Source organism: Cotesia glomerata, unplaced genomic scaffold (assembly GCF_020080835.1).
Source record: "Cotesia glomerata isolate CgM1 unplaced genomic scaffold, MPM_Cglom_v2.3 scaffold_92, whole genome shotgun sequence".
In the NCBI taxonomy this organism is placed as follows: Eukaryota; Metazoa; Arthropoda; class Insecta; order Hymenoptera; family Braconidae; genus Cotesia; species Cotesia glomerata.
The window spans coordinates 1-25,000 of record NW_025404589.1 but is presented as its reverse complement, the minus strand read 5'-3'; the positions used below and the strand labels follow the sequence as shown (position 1 = coordinate 25,000).

General features: G+C 26.8%; 10 protein-coding genes across 14 annotated transcripts; 6 read left to right on the top strand and 4 right to left on the bottom strand.

The window, feature by feature from the left end:
- Positions 1 to 4: 4 nt before the first annotated feature.
- On the bottom strand, positions 5 to 1,128 carry LOC123274912 (ribosomal RNA-processing protein 8; the record flags this gene model as incomplete). The annotated part of the gene is made up of 3 exons (XM_044742711.1): positions 566 to 1,128; positions 253 to 489; positions 5 to 173 (listed from the first exon to the last, which is right to left on the bottom strand). Coding segments are annotated over exons 1-3 (927 nt in total), but the record flags the coding sequence as incomplete, so codon positions are not given.
- A 1,460-nt stretch (positions 1,129 to 2,588) lies between these two features.
- On the top strand, positions 2,589 to 4,915 carry LOC123274918. The gene is made up of 2 exons (XM_044742722.1): positions 2,589 to 3,017; positions 3,139 to 4,915. The coding sequence occupies exons 1-2, from the start codon at positions 2,799 to 2,801 to the stop codon at positions 4,747 to 4,749; spliced, it is 1,830 nt and encodes a 609-aa protein (XP_044598657.1). The 5' UTR covers positions 2,589 to 2,798; the 3' UTR covers positions 4,750 to 4,915.
- Positions 4,916 to 5,415: 500 nt separating this feature from the next.
- On the top strand, positions 5,416 to 8,344 carry LOC123274919 (thioredoxin domain-containing protein 9). The gene is made up of 3 exons (XM_044742723.1): positions 5,416 to 5,723; positions 5,820 to 6,021; positions 7,619 to 8,344. The coding sequence occupies exons 1-3, from the start codon at positions 5,547 to 5,549 to the stop codon at positions 7,891 to 7,893; spliced, it is 654 nt and encodes a 217-aa protein (XP_044598658.1). The 5' UTR covers positions 5,416 to 5,546; the 3' UTR covers positions 7,894 to 8,344.
- Positions 8,345 to 9,362: 1,018 nt separating this feature from the next.
- Positions 9,363 to 10,578, top strand: LOC123274921 (vacuolar protein sorting-associated protein 37B). Its single transcript, XM_044742725.1, has 4 exons — positions 9,363 to 9,677; positions 9,751 to 9,922; positions 9,990 to 10,072; positions 10,147 to 10,578. Exons 1-4 carry the CDS (start codon positions 9,546 to 9,548, stop codon positions 10,399 to 10,401), a joined length of 642 nt encoding a protein of 213 aa, XP_044598660.1. The 5' UTR covers positions 9,363 to 9,545; the 3' UTR covers positions 10,402 to 10,578.
- On the bottom strand, positions 10,468 to 11,674 carry LOC123274920 (dnaJ homolog subfamily C member 30, mitochondrial-like). Its single transcript, XM_044742724.1, has one exon. It carries the CDS (start codon positions 11,302 to 11,304, stop codon positions 10,624 to 10,626), a length of 681 nt encoding a protein of 226 aa, XP_044598659.1. The 5' UTR covers positions 11,305 to 11,674; the 3' UTR covers positions 10,468 to 10,623.
- A 438-nt stretch (positions 11,675 to 12,112) lies between these two features.
- On the top strand, positions 12,113 to 16,082 carry LOC123274915 (copper chaperone for superoxide dismutase). Of its 2 annotated transcripts, XM_044742718.1 has the most exons (7): positions 12,115 to 12,300; positions 12,369 to 12,567; positions 12,646 to 12,902; positions 12,979 to 13,160; positions 13,236 to 13,347; positions 15,802 to 15,917; positions 16,000 to 16,082. In XM_044742718.1, exons 1-6 carry the CDS (start codon positions 12,289 to 12,291, stop codon positions 15,811 to 15,813), a joined length of 774 nt encoding a protein of 257 aa, XP_044598653.1. In that variant the 5' UTR covers positions 12,115 to 12,288; the 3' UTR covers positions 15,814 to 15,917; positions 16,000 to 16,082. The 2 variants fall into 2 exon arrangements, with proteins under 2 accessions (XP_044598652.1, XP_044598653.1); XM_044742717.1 differs by lacking the exons at positions 15,802 to 15,917; positions 16,000 to 16,082 and adding an exon at positions 14,740 to 15,528 and having other exon boundaries at positions 12,113 to 12,300.
- Positions 15,802 to 17,861, top strand: LOC123274914 (omega-amidase NIT2-A). Its single transcript, XM_044742716.1, has 6 exons — positions 15,802 to 15,917; positions 16,000 to 16,146; positions 16,527 to 16,711; positions 16,772 to 16,940; positions 17,250 to 17,483; positions 17,557 to 17,861. Exons 1-6 carry the CDS (start codon positions 15,911 to 15,913, stop codon positions 17,652 to 17,654), a joined length of 840 nt encoding a protein of 279 aa, XP_044598651.1. The 5' UTR covers positions 15,802 to 15,910; the 3' UTR covers positions 17,655 to 17,861.
- A 638-nt stretch (positions 17,862 to 18,499) lies between these two features.
- Positions 18,500 to 19,447, bottom strand: LOC123274917 (small nuclear ribonucleoprotein Sm D3). The gene is made up of 2 exons (XM_044742721.1): positions 18,947 to 19,447; positions 18,500 to 18,746 (listed from the first exon to the last, which is right to left on the bottom strand). Exons 1-2 carry the CDS (start codon positions 19,260 to 19,262, stop codon positions 18,634 to 18,636), a joined length of 429 nt encoding a protein of 142 aa, XP_044598656.1. The 5' UTR covers positions 19,263 to 19,447; the 3' UTR covers positions 18,500 to 18,633.
- Positions 19,448 to 19,683: 236 nt separating this feature from the next.
- Positions 19,684 to 21,420, top strand: LOC123274913. Of its 4 annotated transcripts, XM_044742713.1 has the most exons (5): positions 19,698 to 19,740; positions 19,797 to 19,981; positions 20,077 to 20,468; positions 20,536 to 20,815; positions 20,899 to 21,420. In XM_044742713.1, exons 3-5 carry the CDS (start codon positions 20,311 to 20,313, stop codon positions 21,403 to 21,405), a joined length of 945 nt encoding a protein of 314 aa, XP_044598648.1. In that variant the 5' UTR covers positions 19,698 to 19,740; positions 19,797 to 19,981; positions 20,077 to 20,310; the 3' UTR covers positions 21,406 to 21,420. The 4 variants fall into 4 exon arrangements, with proteins under 4 accessions (XP_044598650.1, XP_044598649.1, XP_044598647.1 ...); XM_044742715.1 differs by having other exon boundaries at positions 19,684 to 19,848; positions 20,295 to 20,468; XM_044742714.1 differs by having other exon boundaries at positions 19,685 to 19,848.
- Positions 21,421 to 21,435: 15 nt separating this feature from the next.
- LOC123274916 (histone RNA hairpin-binding protein) lies at positions 21,436 to 22,550 on the bottom strand. The gene is made up of 2 exons (XM_044742720.1): positions 21,807 to 22,550; positions 21,436 to 21,729 (listed from the first exon to the last, which is right to left on the bottom strand). Exons 1-2 carry the CDS (start codon positions 22,259 to 22,261, stop codon positions 21,576 to 21,578), a joined length of 609 nt encoding a protein of 202 aa, XP_044598655.1. The 5' UTR covers positions 22,262 to 22,550; the 3' UTR covers positions 21,436 to 21,575.
- Positions 22,551 to 25,000: the final 2,450 nt, after the last annotated feature.

Sequence of the window (25,000 nt, the reverse complement as noted above, 5' to 3'; positions counted from 1 at the left end):
GCAACTTTTTACATTTCGCATCAACATTTTTAACTTTCTTAAAATCCATAAAATAGAAATACTTATGATCAATATCCGTCCATGTGTTTTTGAATCCATATGACATTAATAAATTAACAAATTCATTAACATCATCAAATCGACTTGAAATTTCCGCTATTTTGAGAGTTCCACTGAAATGATAAATATTATTTTGGTAAATCGATAATTTTTTTAAATTGTTTCTTCAAAATTTAATAAAAAAGTACGTACTCCATTTTTAACACCCGGTTGGCTTCTAGAATATAATCAACAAGATTAGTACCCATGAGTGATAGACAAAAAACTACAGCGTTGATGCCATTTGTAAGAAGAGGAGTGTGAGCCATGTCGCACGCTATTATTTTATCATTCACAGCAACTAAATCTAAAGAATGTACTTTTTGTTTGACAGAATCAGCTAATCTTCCTTCTCCACATCCAAAGTCTGCAATAACATACTCTTTCGGCCTACGAATAAAAAAACAACAATTATATAACTATTTATAATTATTTTCATAAACAATAAAGTATTAATTTTACTTACATTTTTTTAACAGCATTTATTATAACGTCAAGTGGATTTAATGACCATTGCTCCACTTGATACTGATAGCCTTTATGATATGCTTTGAAAGCACTTGGATCTTCTTTAAACATCTTACGTGATTCTGAACTGTCATTATTATACAGAGTATCATTTAAAAATCTAAACCTAGATGCTCTTAATTGAGATATTATTCTTTCTCGTAGCGTCTCAGAATTATTTGTAGGATTAGAAGTTCCTTTTTTCTTTTGCTTGAGTAATTCTCGTATTTTATTTTTATTTATATTGTTATGAACTTCGCTTTCATTAATTTTATTTTGAGTTTTCTCTGTTTGATGCAGCGTAACTTCATTATTCGTAGTTTTTTTATTTTTAGAATTTTTACGAATTTTATTTTTTTTTTTACTGATACCTTTTTGTTTCACATCTTTATTTGAATTGACGTCGTTTGATTTTTTTTTCTTACTTGGTGATCCTTTCGGACTTTTTAATAAAGATTTGTTGTTTTTTTTTATTTTCATTTTTTATTTTCAAATTATGGATATTTTCGAAAGATCTATATCCTGAAAAAAATTATATGTATTGAATTAATCATAAAAAATTGTTTTCTTAATAATAACAAACAATTATAATTATAAATTCCTTTAAAACTTATGTTAATTTTTTATGATCTACAGAAAAATTTTAATTAACCTTACATACATGTGTTTATTTATTATTATTTAATATTTTGCTCCAACTAAACCACGTGTTTTGAAGGCAGTTAAATTCACCTTTAGATGTCACTTAGTGTCAGAATATTTTTGGTCCAATTTACAATGAAAAATAAACCAGAAATCATCATATCCGCAAGGTGTAATGCCTCTAGATGCATCCAGCAGGTGACGCGACCAACCAGTGAAGTGCAAATTTAAATGTAATTTATATTATATTAAATTATTTTATTAATCCATAATTTAAATAGTGAAGACTATCCAAATTAGAAAGTTTAAGTTCTGTATCGTATAATATTTATTATATAGAGTATATTTTGTTTCAAATAAATATAAGTTATTATCGAGTACAAAGTGACATTGTAGTTAAGTTCTGAGAAACCTTAGGTACTTGAGATTCTGAGGAAAAGTCATAAAAGACACGTGTGAGAAAATTTCTATGATCCCCTGTTTCAACGGCTAAATAATAACGTAATAAATATGTAACAAAAAATAAGATCGTTAAATAACATATTTTTGTTAAACTTGCTTTAATATAATATTGCAATGAAATATATAAAAATTAAATTAAAAATTTATATTCTGTATCCAACTTATAAATAATTATTAATTAATGTTAAAAGAATAAGATTTTATAAAATAATATTATTAAATGATATTTATCTCTTACATTAACAATTAAACTATTTCATAGTTTTAACAGATTATAGATTGATAGAAATAGTAATAAGCTTAATCTAATTTGCAAAATACGAATATTAATGCACTGCAATATATATAATTTATAAATAAATATATGTTAATATAATAGAAAATATTATATATTAGTGTGTGAAAATCATTTATATGTAGTAGAAATATGTGTACTTATATATATGTACAAGAGCGGATATATGTATGGGAGTTATGGTGGGAGAAGAACGGAGTTTGGAGCTCATCGGAAAAACTGTGTAACGACACTTCTTACCGAGAGCTTAGATTGCTAAGATCACGTCATTGTAAACCTCAATTTTATATTTTGAAACTTTTTAATATTTTGTCAACTTGAATAATAAATTGAAACCAACTAAATAATTTTGATCAAAATTAAATAACGGCTAAATAGAATTCTTTTATTTAAAATGATTCCTTTCCCGCGCTGAAACCGAGTATTTTAATACTCCCGGGCGAAAGAACTACAGTAAGTAAAGTTTTCAATAAATAAGAATAACATCCACCAGATGGAAGCATAACAAAGGTGACACTATAGTTATCTTATATCATGTAAAAAATAAACGTTCCTAGAAAAAAATTCCTAGTTAATACACCTATAGTGTGGTTGATGAGTTAAAACAAACGTACGTAAATATATGCGTGAAAATTTGTAAATCTATTTATTGTGATGTTAAATAACCAAAAAATCACGAAATAATTTCCGTTAAATAATTATGAAAGACTTAATTGTTTAAAATAAAAATAATTTAATTTCTCACAGTACAGATTAAATAACTTATGATACAAATAAATATAAGTAAAACAATATGACTCGCAAGTGCGTTTTATGCAAAGAAACAAATTACAAAAATTCCTACAGCTTTTTTTCCGCTCCTAAAGATGCAGAAACTCGAAAAAAATGGCAAGAAGCTATTGGGGTTAAAGATTACGTTGTAAATGATGAAACATTTGTATGCAGTAGACATTTTACACCAGGAGATATAATCACTCACTGGGTTAGCGGTGTACCACCTCATGTAGTAACAGTAAGTACCCACTGAAAAAATTAATTTTTATGTTAATCGTAATTATTAGTATATTTTAAATGATTACTAGTATGTATAAATTCAATGATGATCGGATAATAATTAAAAACTTAATTAATAGATCAAATATAAAAAATGCCGACTACGTCCTGGTGCAGTACCGAGTGTGAATTGTGACATTGACAACATGCAACTTGAAACAGACGATGACTATGAAGTCTTTCAGGTAAATCGTACTTGGGGAAATGATGAAAGAGTAACTTTTACGGATGGAAAAGATCAAGTATTTCTTATTCCTCGGGCTGATCTTATAACTTATTCCAATTCCGAAATTCAAAATAACTCATCTGAAAAAACAAAAGAAGATGATAATGAGTTAGTTTACATTACACAAACAATTGATGAAGCTAATTCAACTCTTGAAGAGCATGGTGATATGATTGTAGTCGCCGATGATCAAATGCAAGATTTGAAAACGCTTGAAGTTGATGAATCTTATACAGTACGTGATTCTGATAATACTATTTACTTGAAAGCTAATGATAACTCTCAGTTAGTTTACATTGAAGAAGTTAATTATCCTGAAGAAAATGGGGAAAAAAATGAAAAAGAGAAAACCAATGAGTCTGCTACTAATGAAGTTAAAGATTACGAATCTCAAGATGAAGAATCATTAAAAGAATCCGTTGATTGGAATTCTATTGACACTGAAAAAGGATCAAATGATGCTGGTGAAGAGAGAACACATAGAAATTATGACGACTTGGCAATGGATGTTTTAGACCCTTTAGATGAAGAACCAATGCTATTTGAAGACCTTCTTGATGTTTACAATGAAGTCCGCTTACCAAGAGGCTGGTCGACAATGGTGATTTCTGCGGGTAGAGCAACAACTGTTATTTATGCTCGTATGAATATGACTCAAACAGGTGTACCTTATGTTCAGAAACAAGTTTTTTTGAAGAGTGACATGAATTTCCAGTGCTCAGCTGCTGGAAAACAACTTAATCCTTTGGATCATAATTTATTTCCAGATGGTAGAAGTTTTGTAGTTCGTGGATTGCGCGACGTTGAAGAATTTATAGAAGAGTTTGATCAACGTGTAATATGTGATGGTTTAGAAAAAATGTCATCTCTTGACGTCGATAATGTATTAATGTATCGTCAAGATGTTAAATGGCGTCACAATGACTGCTCTATTCTCATGAAAAGTAATGGTACTCGTTGTTCGAAATGTAATTCATTGAGCTTACCCTCTGTTCGTCGTAAACTAAAAAAGCCATCCCAGCTTAGTGATGATGTAGAAAAAAGTGCAGAGCTTGTGAAAAAAGATCAGACAATTTATGAATTACACAAACTTCTTTCCAAAATGACTAAACGCAATGAAAAATACGAGACTATGAAAGATGATCCTCAAACATTCATTAAAATGATTGAGGCATTGAATATTCCAGAAGTTCAGAAGTTAATGATCAAAGAATCTTTAAACGCAACTTCAAATAATGACAATGTCAATTTTACCCAAACTTGGCTATTTCTTGCACTCGTTATTTACATTGAATCACCTCGAATGTATAGATTTCTTTTACAAAATCAATACATGAATTTACCAAGCATTCAAGTTATGCGGCGATACCTTCATCAAATAAAAACTGATGCGCAATTTTATAAATTATTTCAACAAACTGTGGAGCCCTTTCAAACCAAGCTTGAGGATAAAGAAATAACGTGAGTAGTGTATCAAACAACAGTAAATATAATGAAAATAATTAAGTATAATTTTTTTTAATCCTTAACTTCAATGTGAGATATGTATTTCATATAAGAAAAAATGGAAATTATTTTTTAAAATAAAGTGAAAATGTTTTTAGAAAATAAAGGATATGATGTAAAATAAATGATTGTTCAATTTTATTTAGTATTTTTATTATAAGGAAATGACAGATATGATGCCGACAATTTAATTCATATTAGTCCATTGGAAGGAATTAAGAGATGGTCATATGGATGATGGTCATTTGGAAATTGAAAAAGTATATTGAAGTTTCAAGTTTTTTAATTTCTTAGCGAAAAATTTTGTAAATTACTATTGAAAAAAAAAAAAAAAAAAAAAACACTTTAAAGTTAAGGACGTAATAAAAAAAAATCGACAGTCACATTTTAAATGATCACATTTTTCTCATAAAATATATTAAATATTAGTCAAATTATTTTTAAACTTTTAAATACTGATGTAACTTTGGAATTTTTACTTATCTAAATCATAATTTTTTTGTTAGTTGATTTATATCTAATCTTGTAAGGAAAAAGTAAGAAGATTTGAAAATTTTAATGACCTGCAGTCTGTCGGTTAAATTAGTAAGCCAATATACAGTAAGTGTATTGATGCATGTATAGTATAAGTCAATGTGTTGAAATCTCATGTTCTGCCTCTGTCAAAGATCTTGATAAATCCATATAAGGTATTAGTTAATAAAAGTCCACATCAGTCTAAATTCATTACACAGTTTTTGTTTTTTGACATAAAAAATGGAGGCTTTAATCCAACAAAAAGTATTGGAAGTAGCAAATCAGGTGGAAAAGCAATTAGATGCTGAATTAGAACAGCTAGAAAGACTTGATAGTGATGATCTGGAAAAATTGAGAGAAAAAAGGTTAAAAGAGCTGAAGCAAATTCATCATCAAAAACAAACGTGGATTGCTGCAGTAAGTTTAAATTAATTCTTTATCCGGTAAAGATCTAGGATTTTAGATCGATGCTTTATTCTTAGTTTAAATTGTTTCATATCAATGATTTTTTAGGGTCATGGAGAGTACAATGAAATCTACAACGAAAAGGAATTTTTTGAAGTATCAAAAAAATCACAGAATATTGTATGTTTGTTTTACAAAGATGATTCACCTAGATGTAAAATAGTAGATGAACACTTCAAAGGATTGGCTAAAAAACATGTGGAAGCACGTTTTTGTAAACTAAATGTTGAACGGGCTCCATTCTTGACAGGTAGATTAGTATTATTCATTTTTTATTATTTCTCTGTCAACATTTAAAATTATTTACAGCCTTCTTTTTTATTAAACATTTTTCAACCTTATATTAACAACAATAAATAAGATAGATAGATATGAGTTTTATTTGTATCACATTCATGTGTTTTACAAAGCTTTGATATTCAGAATATCTTTAAATTTAATTATTAAATTAAATATTAAATAATTATTTTAAGTAAAAATCGTCATTATACACTTTTTCCTTACACATTACAATTACAATTCTCCTTATTTTTATTATACAAATATTAGGTATTAGTCTTTGGTAACAAATCAATTTTTTTTTTTTTTAATTTTCTTTTGCCTGTCCAGCTTTTTTTGTTAATTTCCTAATACACTAATGTTTTATTTTAACTCTACACACATTTAAGTTTATTGCTCTATTTTCTTTTTATATCACAGACGCAGCACTTCACGCTTCTCGTTCCCACTCGTCTCTTCCTCCTCTTTTAGCTTCTTTTCCATCTCTTTTATTACTTTACATAGTTTTATATCTATTTTTCCTTTTAGCGCCCGCACTATTTTTTCCCTGATACTACCACCCTCATTTTCTTTTTGCCATCCCTCTAGCTCGTTTTTTGCATCCCCACTTAAATTGTCCTTCATCACTTCACATCTTAATACATGCTCTAGCGTTTCATCTTCCTTTTTACACATTCTGCATTTCCAGTCCTCTAGTCCGGATTTCCCCGCTCTTGTCAAATTACCGTACCTGAGTCTCGCCCACACTTCTTTCATCCCCCCACTGGCTTCTTTTTCATTCCAATATTCATTTTCATCTTCCAATAAAATTTCTTTATATAATTCATTATAATTTGATTTGTTTATCTTTTCAGCCTCAGCTTCTTTCAGTTTTTTTGCTCTATAGTATTCTAGTTCAGTCTTAATTTTTTCTTCTATTTCTTCTATCTCCGCTCTGTCGTATATTATTTTTGTTATCTCTTCGCATTTCATTTCTTCTGCCTAACACTTCATTTTTTTACCCCATTTCGTCGGGTATTTATTTAATATTCCTCTTATCTCTTCTCTCAGGCATACTTTCGGCCATCTTTTCTCTTCCATTTTTGTTATTTCCATAATATATCTCCAAAATCTTTCAACAACTACCCAGCTAATCTCTTCCTCTCCTAATTCTCTTCTTATTATATATTTAGGAGTATTTCTTGCAACTCCCAACGCTGATCTGTCCAGTTTATTTTGTAGTACTTCTATTTTTTTCACTTTCTCACACCCCCATGTCTCCACTCCATATAGGCAACCTGCTCTAACTAGTGTGCTGTACAGGTACCTGCGATCTCTCATATTGTTTCTTTCTGTTCTTTTTATTAGTCCCCACGTTGCGTTTGCTACTCTGTTTGCTTTATTCTTCATCTCCGTCATATGTTTCTCCGCACTATTTTTTGAACAACAATAAATAATTTAATGACAATTTTTATGTAGCGTGTCATTAGATAGTATTTTTTACTTAAAAAAAATTAACTATTAATCAAAAATCATATTTCTATCAACACAATATTTTTAGTTTAATACAATTTAATTTTTTATTTCAGAACGGTTGAAAATCAGGGTTATTCCAACAATAGCTATTGTCAAAGATAGTAAAACTGTAGATTTTATTGTCGGTTTTACTGACTTAGGAAACTGCGATGATTTTTCAACAGAAATGCTAGAGTGGCGCATCGCTCATTCCGGCGCAATTTCCTACACTGGAGATTTATTACATCCTCCCGAAAAAGGAGCTAAGAAAAAAATAACACACTTGAAAAAACCTAAAACCATCCGAAGTAAATATGACTCCGATGATAGTGATGCTGATGAAATTTAAATCTAGAATCTTCATTTGAAATTTAGTAACTTTTTCTTTTTCCAAATTTTTATATTATTCATATTTTCAAATTTCATCGAACCATGATTAGAAATATATATTTTTTCAATAATTAAAGCACTTAGTCTTAAAAAATTTTAGGTATTAAAATTTTTGTATAACAACTCTAAGAAGCTTGCAATATTTGAGTTTTTAATGCCAGAAATTTTTATATTTAATAACTATACCTAACATGCACTGAAAATGTATTCTAGCTTGCTAAGATTTATAGATATCCATTTTTCACTAACATTGTGATTTTTTATACTTTTGTATTTTTATTATCACACAATGAACAGATCACAATCGTATGCTCGGAAGAGACAAATCAAAAGCTGTCATTTTTCTTTTTTAATTAAACTTCAATCAAAATGATGGAGAAAAAACAATTAAAAATTTTTTTCTCATTAATGTAACTTATTTTTTTCACTGAAAGTATAAAATTATTTGAAAATAAATGTAACAAAAAATTATTCATAAATATGGTGTAACATCTAAAGATTATAAATTATTTTAGCGAAGAATAATTTTCTTTTATAAATTAATTTGAATACAGTTTATTAATAATAATTATTATAAAATAAATGTATCACAAATTTTAAAGTGTGAATTTGTTATTTATATTATTATTTTATAATTCGACGTTTAATTGTAAGACTGCTACCATTAATTTTTAATGTAATTAATGGAATCTGTTAACCAAATCATAAAGTTTGAAAATCAGGAAAAAATATATTCATATATCCTTCAATTATTGCAACTCATTAAAATAATATGACACTTGAGAATTTTTTGATGTTTCTTGAAAAATAAACTGGGTACAGAAAATTGTTTTTAGAAAATCACGTTTATAATTTTTTAGTTTCTAAAAATGGAATTTTTTAATTAATTTTTCCTTGCCATTTTTTAATTTTTTTTAACAAACAAATTTGTTCCGAAAAATTATTTTTAAAAAATTGCATATTTAATTTTTTCTAATTTATACATGTCAATTTTTTATCTTATTTTTATTTGTCGTAATTTATTTATCAAAAATATTCATAAAATAATCAAATATCTGCTAATTTAATTTTAATAAAATTTTTAGAAGTCTCTCAATTTCAGTATCATAAAATAATAATCAATTCTAACTTAATAGACTTATTTAAATAGGCATCACGTGACAATAAATCTCCTAGTGCCCATTAGGTGGCGTATATTATACTACAACAGTAAAATACAAGATGCTACGCTAATGCGGGTAACTCTCACACATTGACAAATAGAACCACAATATTTAAAAGTAATGTAGAATTTCTATAATTTTCGTAAATATATATAAATTTTTACTAATGTAACTATCAATTATTGCCTTAATACAGAACTATAGATATTTATATCGCTGTTTTTCTATTTTAAATCCATTTAAATTAATCGCTTTTATTTTTTGTGTTAAATTTCGAACTCGCCCTTAGAAGTTGATAAGTCTCCATGATTCATGTCTCATGATGAAATAATAATAATAGTAATCGACAATTGAAGTGCTTTATTTACTCGATCGTGTGGTGTATATTTATGATACTGTCATTCTTCTTGTATTATTTTATTTAATTTGACCAAATAAATATAAAATCATGTTCAATTCAACTCAAGAGCCTGACATTCCTGCAGCTCTGGCATTGCTCAATCATTTAAGCAATGATGAACTCAAAGAAATACTTAACAATGAAGGAAAATTTGAAGAAGTTGTCAAAGACATTAAACAGGTAATTTTATAACGTCATTGGTTGATAAATACGTGAGCGTTAATAATATTTAAAAATATGATTCAAATTTCAGTTTAAAGAGCTGGAAACAGAAAAAGAAATGCTAATGGCCAGTAATCGTTCACTTGCTGAATTTAATTTGGCAAAACAACCTGAATTAGAAGAGAGTAAAAAAATACTCTTGGAACTTGGAGATAAAGGCAATGCATTATGTTTGAACATACAAAGAATTATGAACGATATAAGTATGTATTCATTTAGACTATGTTAAATAAATTTATCCTTGTTCAATAAAATAATCGAATTTTTCAGAAAACAAATCGGATTGTCTGTCAATAGATACGGCAATGGAACTTTTGCAATCTTCAGCTACAGAAATAGAAGAAGAATCTGAGGTAATATTTGATGCTATATCTAAACGTCATAATTACAAAAGAACACCAATAATAAATGTTATTATTTTTTGCAGAAACACGCTGAAAATTTTCTTGCTGGAAATTTGGATGTTGATGAATTTTTAGAGCAGTTCCTTGTTAAACGTAAACTGATGCATTTACGCAAAGTTAAAGTTGATAAAATGAAAGAATTGAGAAAAAAATCAAAGTTTCCTAAAAGTGGGTCAAACTACCCACAAGGTCGCAATTTTTCCGACATAGGTGTTCCATATCCTACAGATCCTGTATCAATGCCAATGCCAGTGACATCATGTTTTCGACCCTATTAAATTAAAAACTTTATTTGTATAATTTTTAAATTGAAAGTCATAATTTTTATTCAACTAGTTTAAAACTTTATATTTAATAATATTTATTCAAGCTATCGTACTTTCCATTTACATTTATCTTATCTTCTTTACTATCTACATAAATAATAATTCAATACATCGATAAGTTACTATGAAGTTGTAGACTTATATCATTGGTCCAGCCAATGATCTTTATTTCCATCACGTTGAATCCGAAGGTTTTTTTGAACTATCATCACTGCTTGTATCCTTGATGTTAACAAAATCTTGAGATATTGTGTCGTCAGTAGATGGTAATAACAGACCGAAAGTTAGGAATGAAAATGTTGTTATGATAAAAATAATTAGAAACGCAGTTTCTGTACTTTTAGAAATTGAAGTTTCAACCCGTTCTTCTTTCAATTCTCTGTACCTTCGCCAAGCTTCTTTGTTTTTACGAGATTTTTCTAAGGTTTCTCCATAATGTGCTTTTGTCCATGCATCAAAGTCATAAATCGGAGTACCATCGTGTTGAACTCTGTGACGCAATATTTCTATGTGAGCACGATGAGCTTCCTTGTTAATATCTGCTGGCTTTATATTCTCACGATTTTGGTAAGTAGGTGATCGAACTTTAATAGTTCTATCATATTGTTTACGTTTTTCATAATTTCCTAAAATTTCATAGGCTTCTGCCACATCACGAAATTTTACTGGAGCTTCTTGAGATTTATTTACATCTGGATGATACTGTTTTGATAATTTATAATATGCTTTTTTTATTTCACCTTGAGTAGCTTTTGAATTTATTTCTAAACTTTCGTAATGATTTCTGCCCTTTGAACTAAATTGTCTTTTTCCGTAAAATTTAAAAAACCACCTTCTTATTAAGAGGTGAGCCATTTTTCAGTCAACCTGATTTACACTTATGTTATTATTGGGATAGATTTTAATATAAATTTATCCTTAACAATAATAATTATAACCATGTTAACTTATTGTTATAAAAATTAAAAAATTTTTAATGTTAAATTTATTATTTGTAGAACAAATCACATATTACAACAATTATTTGTTATTGAAAATATTAAAAAGTTTATTTATAATTAGAAAAGTTATTCATATTTATGTAGTGATTTGTACTCTCATAAAAACAACATTGAAAAACTGACGGAAAGAGAATTAACCTACACTTTTTGGAGTGTATTTTGATGCTAGTGCAATTGCATATTTTTTGTTTATTCCACTAGACTGCAGTGGTAGTATTGAGCGCCATTTTTGATATGACAATGAAATATGTATAGAGAGTAGGGGTACCTTTACCCTCCATACACTGAAATTAACTAACATTAGAAATTTTTTTATAATTTTATAGCAAAGAAATTATTATGAAAAAAGTTTAATAAAAAAAATTTTTATATGTGAAAATTAAAAAATTTTTTTATTGTAATTGATTGATCAAATGTTTTAGTACATACGAAATCTTACTTATCTTTTACACTTCAAATTGCCTGACCAACTGACTTTTACGTCTTTTACGTCTCATTTCAAATTGCAATGTGACCAACTATATAAAATTACATTAAAATTGAAGATCAACCATTATTAGAACTTATTTATTTAAACTCGTAATATTAAAAACCATTTATTAACACAAAAAAATATTGTTTGATTGAAGGAAATTAATATTTAATTTATAACATTTTCAAAGATTATTATTCCACCTGGTTTTAATTTGACACAAATAATTTCTAAATTATAAAAAATCAAAACATTTGTGTTTGTTTTCCTGAAAATAGTCTACTGGAATTTATATGTAAATTATAAAAAAAAAAATTGGCGACTGTAAAAACAAATTTTAATTAAAAAAAAAAAACGTATGATAAAATGGCTTCAAAGGTAAGACTCAATATTAAATAGTTGAATTAAATTTAAAATAAAGTATTAATTTCAATTTATTATTTCAGATTGAATTCGCCGTAAACATGACTTGCGAAAAATGTGTCAATGCAATAAAAAATTGTCTTGGCAACGACAAGGATATCAGCAAATTAGATGTTTCTCTGGATAGAGGAACTGTTTTGGTAGAAACAAAACTTCCTTATACAGTAATACAAGAAAAGATTGAAAGCTTGGGTAAACGAGCTGTATTGAAAGGGTTTGGAGGTGGGCTTATTTATAGACAAAAACAATATCAACTTTGTACAAATAATAAGTATTATAATTATTAATTACTAATTACAGACGGCTCGAGCGCAGTATCTATGATCGGTGGAACTTCTGGTTTTAGTAGAAATCTTAATACTCAAGGAGTTGTAAGATTTATTGAAACCCAAAAAGGATGCTTGGTTGATGGTACAATCGATGGATTAAGTCCTGGAGCACATGGATTACACATTCATGAATGCGGTGATATCTCTAATGGCTGCGAATCAGTAGGTTCACATTTAAATCCTTATAACTGCAGTCATGGAGGTCCTCAAGACGATATTTCTAATAAAGTAATTACTAATCAATTTTAAATAGCTGTAGATGTTAAGGAATAAATAATTATAATTTTTTTGACTCGTTTTTTAGCACATGGGAGATCTTGGAAATATAATTGCAGACAAAGCTGGACGAGCATTGTTTAGATTTCAAAATAATGATATAAAAGTTTCAGATATCATTGGAAGATCTCTTGTTGTTACTGAAAATGAAGATGATTTAGGAAAAGGACAAAATTTGAATTCAAAAATTGACGGAAACAGCGGATCTAAGTACTTAGATATGATTAACAGTGTGTTATATATAATTTCGACCTTTATAATTATTTATTGATAATGTGATTGCAGGATAGCATGCGGAATAATAGCAAGATCATGTGGAATATTTGAAAATGTAAAAAAAATCTGTAGCTGTGATGGCAAAACATTGTGGGATGAACGAGATGAATCGAAAAAGAAGGTATTGAAATTATCTATGTCATAAGTTAAAATGTATGATAAAAAATTATGACCCTGAAGTTAGCACATAGCCAATAAAAATAATTTTTAGTTACGGATATCTCGAGTAGGAATGGAGTTATGGCAAATGGACGTATATGAAATTATTTGGCGCGAAAAAATCTATATGTACAAAATTTAAAAATTTTTCAAAAATTTATTATGGCCAAAAATAATTTTTGGAAAGCTCTCTAAAAGTTCTGAATCATGCAAATTTCTCAAAAATTCGTCATTTTCATTTACTTTCAATTATTTATATGTACATTTTTTCGAATTGCGTTTTTTGTGCTGGGAGCTTTGGTTTAAAATAATTCCTTAAAAAATAATTTTATTCTTAAATCCAAAATTGTATACACAGTTTTTCTAAAAATACACAAGTAAATTTTTTGATTTTTCTGAAATTTGAATATTTTCAAAGATATCCGCATCCAAAAATTTTTTTAATTTTTGGATACGGATATGAATTTGAAAAAAAATTTTTTCAGGAAGAAACAAAAAAGTACTTGTGTATTTATCGAAAAACTGTATGTACATTTTTTTTCTTTGTAGTTTTTCCATTTTTTTCAAAAATATTAAAAATTTTTGACTTTTTTAAAATTTTTTGTCAAGAATAAAAATTAAAAAAAATTTTTTTTTCGTTTAAATGAAATATGTACCTACTTATTTCTTAAAAATCTTCATGTACGTTTCCTAAAAACATCAATAATGCCTAATATCCCCTAATAATTATAAATAACATTAGTTTTTGACTTTTTAATTTAAAGAATCCACAGAGTGTGCCATAGAACTACTTATTATTTTATATATACTTCTCACAAAAATTAAGGGACCAAAATTTTTGCTCCGAAAAGGTCACAATTTTTATTAAAATGAAAATGATTTGAAATCAATGAAAATCGGTGAAAAAATGAGTCACTACATTTTTTGTATTTTTCTGTACGATTATTGGTTGTTAAGATATCGATAACCAAAGTAAAGACCAAATGATCTTTTTTCATTCTAACACCAATATCTCAGCGAGAAATGTTTGTATCGACGTCTTTAAAGAAACAAATTGAAGCTAAACAAACAAGTTATCTGATCCATGAAAAAAAATATATTTAAAAATAAATAAATTTTTCCAAAAATTATTTTTGGCCATAAAAAATTTTTGAAAAATTTTTAAATTTTGTACATATAGATTTTTTCGCGCCAAATAATTTCATATGCGTCCATTTGCCATAACTCCATTCCTACTCGAGATATCCGTAACTAAAAATTATTTTTATCGGCTATGTCGCTATGTGCTAACTTCAGGGTCATAAAAAATTATAATAATTGTATCCTAACATTGACGAGTATTTATTTTTTTTAGTACACTCAATTGTTAAACTTCAAAAATATCAACCTCGATGAAAAGCGATAATTTCTTTTTTATTTTAAATTGTACAAACTATAAAATAGTGGATTAAATGATTTAATGCTTTTATGTGATACTTTTTAAAATTATATAAAATAAATTATGTAGGAAAAAAAAATTTATTTGTCTTGTTATCTGAAATGTCACTTTTAGGTTCAAAAAAAAAATCTTCCTAAAGAATTAGCTGATTCCATTTTCCTTAGAACAATTTTTACGTCTGTAAAGTAGCATTGACGCAATCCAGCATCCACCGACATTATTAATGATTTCTCGGAATCTAATCAAGTAACAAAATTCTAATTACAGCAACTAATTTGCAATAAATTTATCATCATAAAAATAAATTTTGTTGCTTGAATATAATGACAGAGATAATGATGGTCAATGCCAGTTTCACAGATGTACAAGTTCTTCAATTTTTCAGTGCCGATAGTGAAAAAAAAAATCATTATTTAATTATTGAAGAAATAAATCGCTTAATTGTAAAAGGTTTTAAAGTTATCAACTCAAGGTCTAAAGTTTAAAAATTTATCATTACGCATATGGATACAGCAAGTTCATATTTACATATTTACATGGATATGTTTACATTCATTTATTTACATATATAATAAGTATTAAATTTTTTTGCACATCCAATTGGATGAGGAACTGATCTTTTAATTAATTCGTGTTAATGTCATGTTGTTCGTTTTTAAGATATTTAATTACTGTAGTCAATAGATTTTTTTTTTTACTGTTGTTCAACAGACATATGCAATCATTAGTTAAATGGTATGTAAAATTCGTAAGTAACTTATTTTCTAAAATAATGTATTAAGTGATATGTATTTGTTTATTATATCTCGTCGATAGATAAGTGGAGGTTATACTCATGCTGAGATAAAGTTATTATAATTATAATAACAAATATATCCACGTAATTTTATAAATTTTTTTTTTAATTGAAATCAATGAAAATTGTTAAAATACTTTACAACTATATCCAAGTAATTTTGATTATGTTTTATGTTTCAGGTCACCCTGTAAGAGAAATTTTTAAATAAAATTATTTTTAGGTATTTTATATCCATTATCATCTGTTTTGCATTATTGAAGACAAGTTTTTAACGAAAGAATATAAACAATGTCAAGTAAGTCATTTTTAGCATTTGTAAGCAAAGTAAATATTTTTTATGTAAATATAAATTAATTAAAATTTTTTATTTAAAATAGCTCTACGAATAGCTTTGGCCCAGTTACTCATCGGCTGCAACAAACAAGCCAATATAGAAAAAGCAATTTCTTTTATTGAACGAGCGAAAAAACAATTTGCTGATGTTGTCATTCTTCCAGAATGTTTTAATTCTCCTTATGGTCCACGTTTGTATCATTTGTTTTTCTTAAAACAAAATTGAAAATTAGAGAAATATATTTTGCATTTAAAAAATTTTTAAATCAAATTAGATAAGACTGTTCATTTCAAGATTTAAAAAATTTTCTTTTTAATGATACTAAATTTAACAGACATATCTAAAAATTTTTTTAGATTTTTATAACAATTAAATTATAATGAAAAGTATTTAGCAAAAAATATTTATATACGCATAGAAGTTTAAAAAAATTAAAAGTGCGAATTTCTTAAATTTTTTTTATAATAATTGATTGGTTATAAAAATTCCAAAAATTGTTAGATGTCTGTTAATTTTAATATCAGTCTTTTTATACCATTTTTTCATAATGTACAATTCATATTATTGCAGAATACTTTAATAAATATGCTGAAAGTATTCCATCAGGTGAAACAAGCTTAGCACTATCGAAAGCAGCTAAAGATTTAAAAATAAATATTATTGCTGGTACTATTCTTGAAAGTGATAATGATGCTCTTTATAATACTTGCACTATTTGGAACACCGAAGGTCATCTCGTTGCAAAACATAGAAAAGTAATATATTCGTAAAAATAGTTAAAGCAATTATTAATTAATATCATTGATATATTTTAGGTACATTTGTTTGATATTGATATAAAAGATAAGATACGATTTTTTGAAAGTGAAGTTTTGAGTGCAGGCAATTCATTAACAATTATTGATATAAATAATTTCAAAATCGGAATTGGCGTTTGTTACGATATAAGATTTGAAGAAATGGCACGTCTGTATCGTAATAAAGGTAAATTATTCATTTATTATCATTGAAATATACAGTTGTAACTTTTACTTAAAATTCAATTATTATTATGATACTGATTTTAACACAGATCTAACAATTTTTTTAGATTTTTATACTGATTAAATTACAATGTAAAAAAATCTAGCAAAAAAAATTACACATGTAGAAATTTTAAAAGATTAAAAGTGTGAATTTTTTTTAATATTTTTTCTACATTAATTGATTTGTTATAAAAAATTCAAGAATTGTTAGATGTCTGCTAATTCAGTATCTTTCATTATCATCATTAAAATTTATTTTTAACTTTAGGATGCAATTTATTAGTGTATCCAGCAGCATTTAATATGACCACCGGCCCATTACACTGGCAACTTCTTCAACGCTCAAGAGCTAATGATAATCAATGCTACGTAGCATGTGTTTCTCCAGCACGTGATGCTACAGCAAGTTATGTCGCGTGGGGCCATAGCCAACTGACTAATCCTTGGGGAGAAGTAGTTCATGATTTGGATGTTCATGAAAACATGATAGTTACAGAAATAAGTAAAAGCAGCATTTTAAGATAGCCAAAGTATCATCTTCATTAGTTAGATTAACTTATTCCTTTAATTTTTAGATTCTTCTATAGTGGAGGAAGTAAGAACTCAAATTCCAACAATTAATCAACGCCGTACCGACGTTTATGATACCATTTATAAACGTGATAGCAAATAAGTAAAAATAAATTTGTTATCTAAAATTTTACACAAAGCATTTGAAGTTCATCAATTACAGCTGACGTACACTCAGAAACAATTAATTCCAATTATAAATTCTAATAAAAGTTTGAATCGAATTGAATTCAACCAGAAAACAATCGACTGTTTGTATTTTTGTAAGAAAATTTTCTGATTATTAATTAAAAATATACTACCTAGTGAACGTTTGTTTGTCAATTAAATTTTTTAAAGTATAAGTCTTTAGAATACAAAAAAACAATAGAAATAAGTAAACAACAAATATGAATGAATCATACAAAACTTTTGAACATAAGGTAAAAGACCCAGTTATGGACACTGGCCTAGTTATTGACACTCGCAATTTTATTTTAATTAAAAAAAAAAAAACAAATCAACTAATAAATTAATAAATATAATTTTTGAATTATAAATTTTAAGATAATTAATTTTTTGAGAACATTTAATTTTTTTAATTAGAATAAAATTGCAAGTGTCAAACAACTAGGCCAGTGTCAATAACTGGGTCTTTTACCTTAGTCAGTATTTTCACGTTTGATTTATGGAAAGATTGATTTTTTTTTTTCAATTAAATTAAGTAAATTTTTATTAAAATTATGAGACTCAACCGAAAAAGCTTGATTGAATTATGTATATTCAATAGAATAAAATTTTGTATAACTTTTCGATGAGTTAAGATTTTTGGTAAAAAAATTTTATAGTTAACAATTTGATTACTAATAATTTAATATTTTTTCTAATTAATAATGATTAAAAAATATCGTATAAATAAATGAAGATCTATACTGTTTGCTAAATATGAACAAATAATAATTCGACTAGTATTATGAAACTTATCAATTATTATTCATAATTTGAAATACAATCTAATTGGGTAAGAATTGAAAAACAGTTTTTGCAAAAATTAATGATACGGAAAGTGATCGAATAAGTATACAGTAATTAAATATATTAAATTATCCTCTTCCTCTACCAGCTTGAGAACCACTTGGTTGAGTTTGTTGATTGAGCCACGGTGCAGAACCAGTACCTCGGCCTCTTTGATTTTGTCCTCGGCCTCTTCCTCTAGCTAAAAAATTAATTGATTATTATGATTTTTTTCTCATAGATATTAATTTTAATTAATTTTGAAACATTTATTGAAAAATACCAAATTCTGACAATACTTGCAACTTAAAAAATTTATTATCAAAATATAAAAGAACTGATTTAACAATAATATTTTTTAATTGTCAAAAGTTCAAAATAAAAATTGTAAAGTGAACAAACCTTGAGCTCGAAGAATCGCAGATTTTCCACGACCTGCTGTACCAGATCCTTTTCCACCAGGTCTCTTAAACATTGGCGCATTCTTCAACATGTCCGGCAGTATGAGAAATCTTATTTTGGAGCCACGAATGTAAACATTTTCTAATTGAGCAACTCTACCATCTCTGTAAGTTACAGTAATATTTTGCATTTGACAATTCATATTGTCTTCAGCTTCAATCAATATTCCGCGGTAAACCTCGCCGGTATTCGTTTCACAGGTTATGATGTGGCCCTCGGCTTCGTGAAGCACTTTTATTGGAACTCCAATCGACATTTTTATCAAATTTTTTCTATTTAATAAATAGAAATACAAGCTTGTCAAACTTGACTAAAAATAAAAGATTTAAATAGATTTTTTCAAGTAATAAATTTAAACAATTTCAGTCGATTGTACGATTTTTGTGTAAACGAATAAAAGCGTTGGCATACGAATCTTAGGTATGAACTATGAACACATTAACATTGATGCCAATCTGTAATAAGTAAATAAGTACTATCTATAGTGTACGTCCGTAAATAAACATGTATAGTGTGTACCTTTAGTTTAAGGGGAAGTTTTCATAAAATTTCAATCACCAGACATTTAACAATTTTTTTAATAAATAAATTATTACAAAGAAAATAAAAAAAAATATTCTACTTGTAGTAACTTTAGGAAACTACAATAAAAAATGCAATTTTTATTTAAATATCTTTTTTTTACAAACTTATTTGTTTAATTGAAAAACTGGCCTTGACAGAAACCGAAACAAGTATTTCAAATTTTTTTCTTAACTAGCGCTAAACGTGATAATTTGTGGAATTTCAGATCCATCAGTCAGAAAAAACTCCTATGTACAATGTAATGTATAAATCTCAGGGTTAATTCATTAACTTTTCAATAAAATAAGAAAATATTAATTAATTTTTATACCACCTATGAAGAAAGCATAGAAAAGTTATAATTGTGTAATTTAATTTAAAGATTACCAATAAAATAAATCAATGACAAATGTTAGTATTCATTTTTTAAGAAAATTAAAAGTAATGAGAGCAATATTCATTGAGATTTATGTTAATTTCACTGTTTTTTTTTTTTTTTTTTCCAGTGTAAACAAGCTACTCAAAATACCGAGAGCATGTTAGCTCCCAGAGACGTATTTTCATAAATTGCAATAAATTGTTTTGTGAACAATTATGTTTTTACCCAATGTTTGATGCAAACTTCTATGCTTAACGTTTTTAGAATATAATATAATTTTGGAATTTAAGTGACTATTAATTTGAAGTTCAATCAGAACAAAATAATTTGATTGTATATTTTCAGTATTTAACTATTTTCAATGAATTTAAATGAAAAAGAAAATATGTCAATACCTCATATTAACAGCAATGAATCTATTACTTCATTTGATGTATCATCAAATTGGGAGGTAGTTGGAAATACAAAAAAGTTCAGCAATTCAATCTCAATTGGCTTAGCAGCTGACTGTTTAGACGGGTATAATCTTAATTATATTACTCAACATAGTACAGTATTGATATTATATTCCTTATAATTTTTCCAGAATATCTCTTGAAGATATTGCAGACGAAAAAACATGTATTACAATAAAGCAAAAGGTAAATGACAGCGAGCCTTGTACAGTGGAGATAAAATTGATAAATAGGGGAACAAAAATTAAGCGGGTAGGAATAGTTTCCGAAGCTTCTGTCTTAGAGATTTTTCAGGAATTTGGAGAATATACGACAACAGTTTTTACTGAAATGATTGATGAGTTTGAAGATGCTGTTGTTACTTATGCCGATGTTGTATTTGAACGACCATCGTCTGAAGTCAGTATAAAGGTAAAGAATATTCGAGTGTAGATGATTTTCTTGATTTGATCTAATAATATCAGACTTTTACAAAATATTTTTTTGTCCTACAGTTTACAAGAATTAAGGATAACAAATCTAAAATGTTTCTATATGGAATCCGGCTTCTGCTCCAACAATCAGAAGTTTCAAACGTTACAGAAAATTTTGATGCATCTGTAATGAATGAATGTTTACTAAAGTTACTGGAGAAAGCAAACAAAGCACAAGGAAAATTAAGTTGTGCCGTTGATAAAAAACATGACAATATTAGTAATAAGTACGATCTCACTACAAATAACAACTCAAACAATGTTTTGCGAATTGATCGTGACCATGTTGAGTCGAATGCGGAATTTTTAACTAATGAGCAGTATGAAAAAAATGAACAATTAAAATCTGCGAATATTGACTCGACAAATTATCATCAAACTCTCGAAACTTTGCTTGATTTGAAGATTTCACAAATGGAGCAACGACTCTCGCGAAAAATAGATCTGTTGGAAGCTAGAACAAATGAAAAATTAGATAAAATTATAAATTCACTATATTTTCTAAAGAATCCTACTGTAGAACAATAAATAAATAATTTAATATATGTAAAAAAAATCTTTTCTTAGATCCAAAATATTTTGATTTATTAGTATAAATTAAATCAGAAGACGAAATAATTTACATTATGGATATCAAAAGATTAACTCTTCGTATATGGCTTAGATCAAATTGTTTAAAGTAAAAAATAAACTTCAAATTAGGATGAATCTTCAGAATTCTCATTTGTTTCGCCAGATGGATCCCATTGATGAAGTTGTTTTCGCCAAAGCCTTACCATACCATCCCAAGCTCTTCTGCTGTACTTGGCATGTTTTGGCGGAGTCTTAGGATGCTCCTTTGTTCTTTCATTTCTGTAATAAATTAAAAAAAAAAAAAAATTACAACTGAACGATACAATATTCAAGACATAAACAAACTATAAACATACTTTGGAACCATTTGTAAATATCTATCATAGCCAATGGTGTTTTTTCCATAATCAATTTCTTTTTGTCGGCGTGCTAGAATGCTGGGTTCTGTTTCATACTCTATTTTCTTTTTTTTGTGGTCAGATGATGTGCTAGAATTAGATTCACTATTTTCGCTGTTTTTTCGGTCACGTAAAAGTCGTGTTGTTTTGGAATCTGGACTCGTATTTCGGATTCTCTTACGTGTAACATCAATATTTTCAGATATAATAGAATCAGGGTTTAATAAAAAATCATCGTTTTCTGTTTTGACTGAATCTATATCGCAGCTTTCATTCTTAATACTAGATTCTATTTTGATAGAATCTATATCGCAACTTTCAATCTTAACGTTTGATTCTGCTTTTTCATCAACATCAACATCATCATCATCATTATCATACCATGCCTTGGAATCACTTTTTTCGGAAGTCATTTTATTTAAATAGCATAAAATACTATAAAAAATATATTTTTTTTCCAGCTAAAGAGATATTGCAATAAATCACATAACCTGGTATATTATAAAAAATAGAGCCGCAACAGCAATTGACACAAACAACAAGTTATTAATGTTAGTATTTATACATTTATACTCGTACTTGAAAATTGTTTACAGTAGCCGCAACAGGAGAGTGTTAGTCCCGCCATTATTACTTAAACTTCACCTACATGTATCTTCATATCCCCACTATTATTTTTTGAAGCAGAGCAGACTATTTGTTACATTAGGACAACCTTAAGATAATAAATTTCCATCAGAGACACTTCATACTTGGAAAAAATATTTTTCAAAGTGACAAGTCAACTATTCGCTATAAACTATATAAGAAAAAGGGAAAAAATAGTTTCATAAATTACAAGTCATTAAACCTTAATAATTTTTACAGATTGCTTGTATAATTACAGTCATTTTGAATTCACGCATGACGTTGGAAATCAGAAAAAAGGTATGAACAGTAAATGTTTGTTCTGATAAATAATATAATAAACAATAATTAATAATTATAAAAATTTTTAGGATTTTTCCAAGAGAAATATTTGAGTAATAGAAGTATATTTTTGGGTGAATCTCGAATGGTCAGTCTGTTAAAAAATTGAACTTACTGTAAGTATTAGATGATAAATTAATTTTACATATACAATTAGAATTATTTTACTTATGCAAGTTTTTTCAACAAGTGTCCCTTGTATTTTATTTTAATAAAACAAAATTTTTAGATATAAGTAAGAAGATAAGCATGATGAATATGTGTATTGAGATTCTGAAAATATAATATCTATAATTCATAAATATATTACTAAATATCAATGATAATTAGTCGGTAAAAGTTAAAATAAAAACACTTGATATGCAGGCCAAATCAGACACCTTTTGAAAATACAGGAATCAGTAGACAACTGGCAATTTTTTAGTTTTATTTAATAAAGAAATTAGTCCTAAAAATTTATTTGAAAAAATATTTTTTTTTTTTTATATTTTTTTGTCAATTTGTGATTTACAAAAAATTATAAAGGTTCTCAATTGTCTGTTGATTTAAGTATAAAATTTTTAACACTTGCCAAGTTATAAACTGAATTTAGAATCGGGTTATGAATTAATGGATAGAAGATAGGGTATATATAATGATTATAGAGCAGACTAATGTATTAATCGGAAAAATAAATTTATGCGAGATGTAGATGTAAATTTTATTCATTTTACAAAAGATTAAATTTTGACAAAGACCGAATAAGAAACATAAAAAAAAATTATTCGCAGTTTGTAATTCTATATAGAGAAACTTTTTTTCTTTTTGAATTTTATGTATATAAATTCATTGTATTTTAATGTTTTAAGAAAAATATCTAAATTATTAAACTTCTATATGATTAAATATTCAATTAGAAATAAACAATGAATAACCATTTTTACACGAATTGTGATAAATAGTAAATACTTAAAAATAAATTTTGAAGAAAATTCTTAAAATGGTTCACAATATTTTTTGAAAAATCAAGTATCTTTTTTTAAACAAAATGATTAAAGAATAAAAAAAATGATTTGTTTTTTAATCATTTTGAATACTTTTTAATCCTTTAAATAATTTGAAATACTATCTCTTATAGTGGTTTACCATATAAAGTCGTTTTCTCTAATAAGGGTAGTGCAATAACTTGTAAAAGTCTCAAATTAGTCAAAGAGTAAAAGATCATGAAATCGGGTTGGTAAGAAATGATTTTGAACATGCAAACTTGATAAATTCATACTGTTTTTTTAATTAAGAACATTTTTGAGCAATCTCAAGTAACCAAATGTAATTGTTCAGTTCTGTGGTTATCTGATTTTTTTTGACGCAAGAAATTGAAATATTGACATTTTAAAAACGTTTTTCTACAAATTATTCTATTTAACATGGAATCAATTATAATAATTACGAAAATTTATAATAATACATTTTTTAATGAGCTTTAAAGTTTTCAATTAATGTTAACAAAAATTTTATTTCAATCTAAATTTGTTAATACAATTTTTTCTTATATGTCTAGTGGTGTTTTGTATTTTTACCATAGTTTACGGGTAAAAATAAACAATTGAAAAAAATCGTTAAAAAGTATGAATTTTTAGTAATTTTTTCAATAAATTTTTTTTTTTCGATAAATTGAAACTTTTGTAAATTTTTTACTCTGAATTCTATTTTTCATTTGTTTTAGTTAAACTTTAAAAAAAGAAATGTGATTGCTTGAAAAAAAATTCTTAATATTTTTGTATATTGAAGTATTTTGGATTGTGAAAGATAAAAAATATAAGTCTGAAGAATAAGACGTTTTATAATTTTTTAGTTTATTCTCTAATATTTAGAAAGAAAACTGCGTTATAAATGTATAATTTATAATTTCTATTTAACAATAATTATTATGAATTTTTAAAATATGGTAAAATTAATCTTGAGTCAATTCACCATGCTTACATATTTTTTAAAACCGATGTATACAAACGAATAATTAAAAGAATAAATTTAGATTTTGTGTTGTGATTTGTGACAATGGACAGTCAAATAACTGGAGACGGACGACTTTTAGAATTGATTGATGAGGCTTGGAGAAAAGAGCGATTACCTATTGACGACATAGTTGTCCCATCATCAGAGTTGCCAGATCCAGAAAGCGATAACGGAGATTCTCATATGACTTT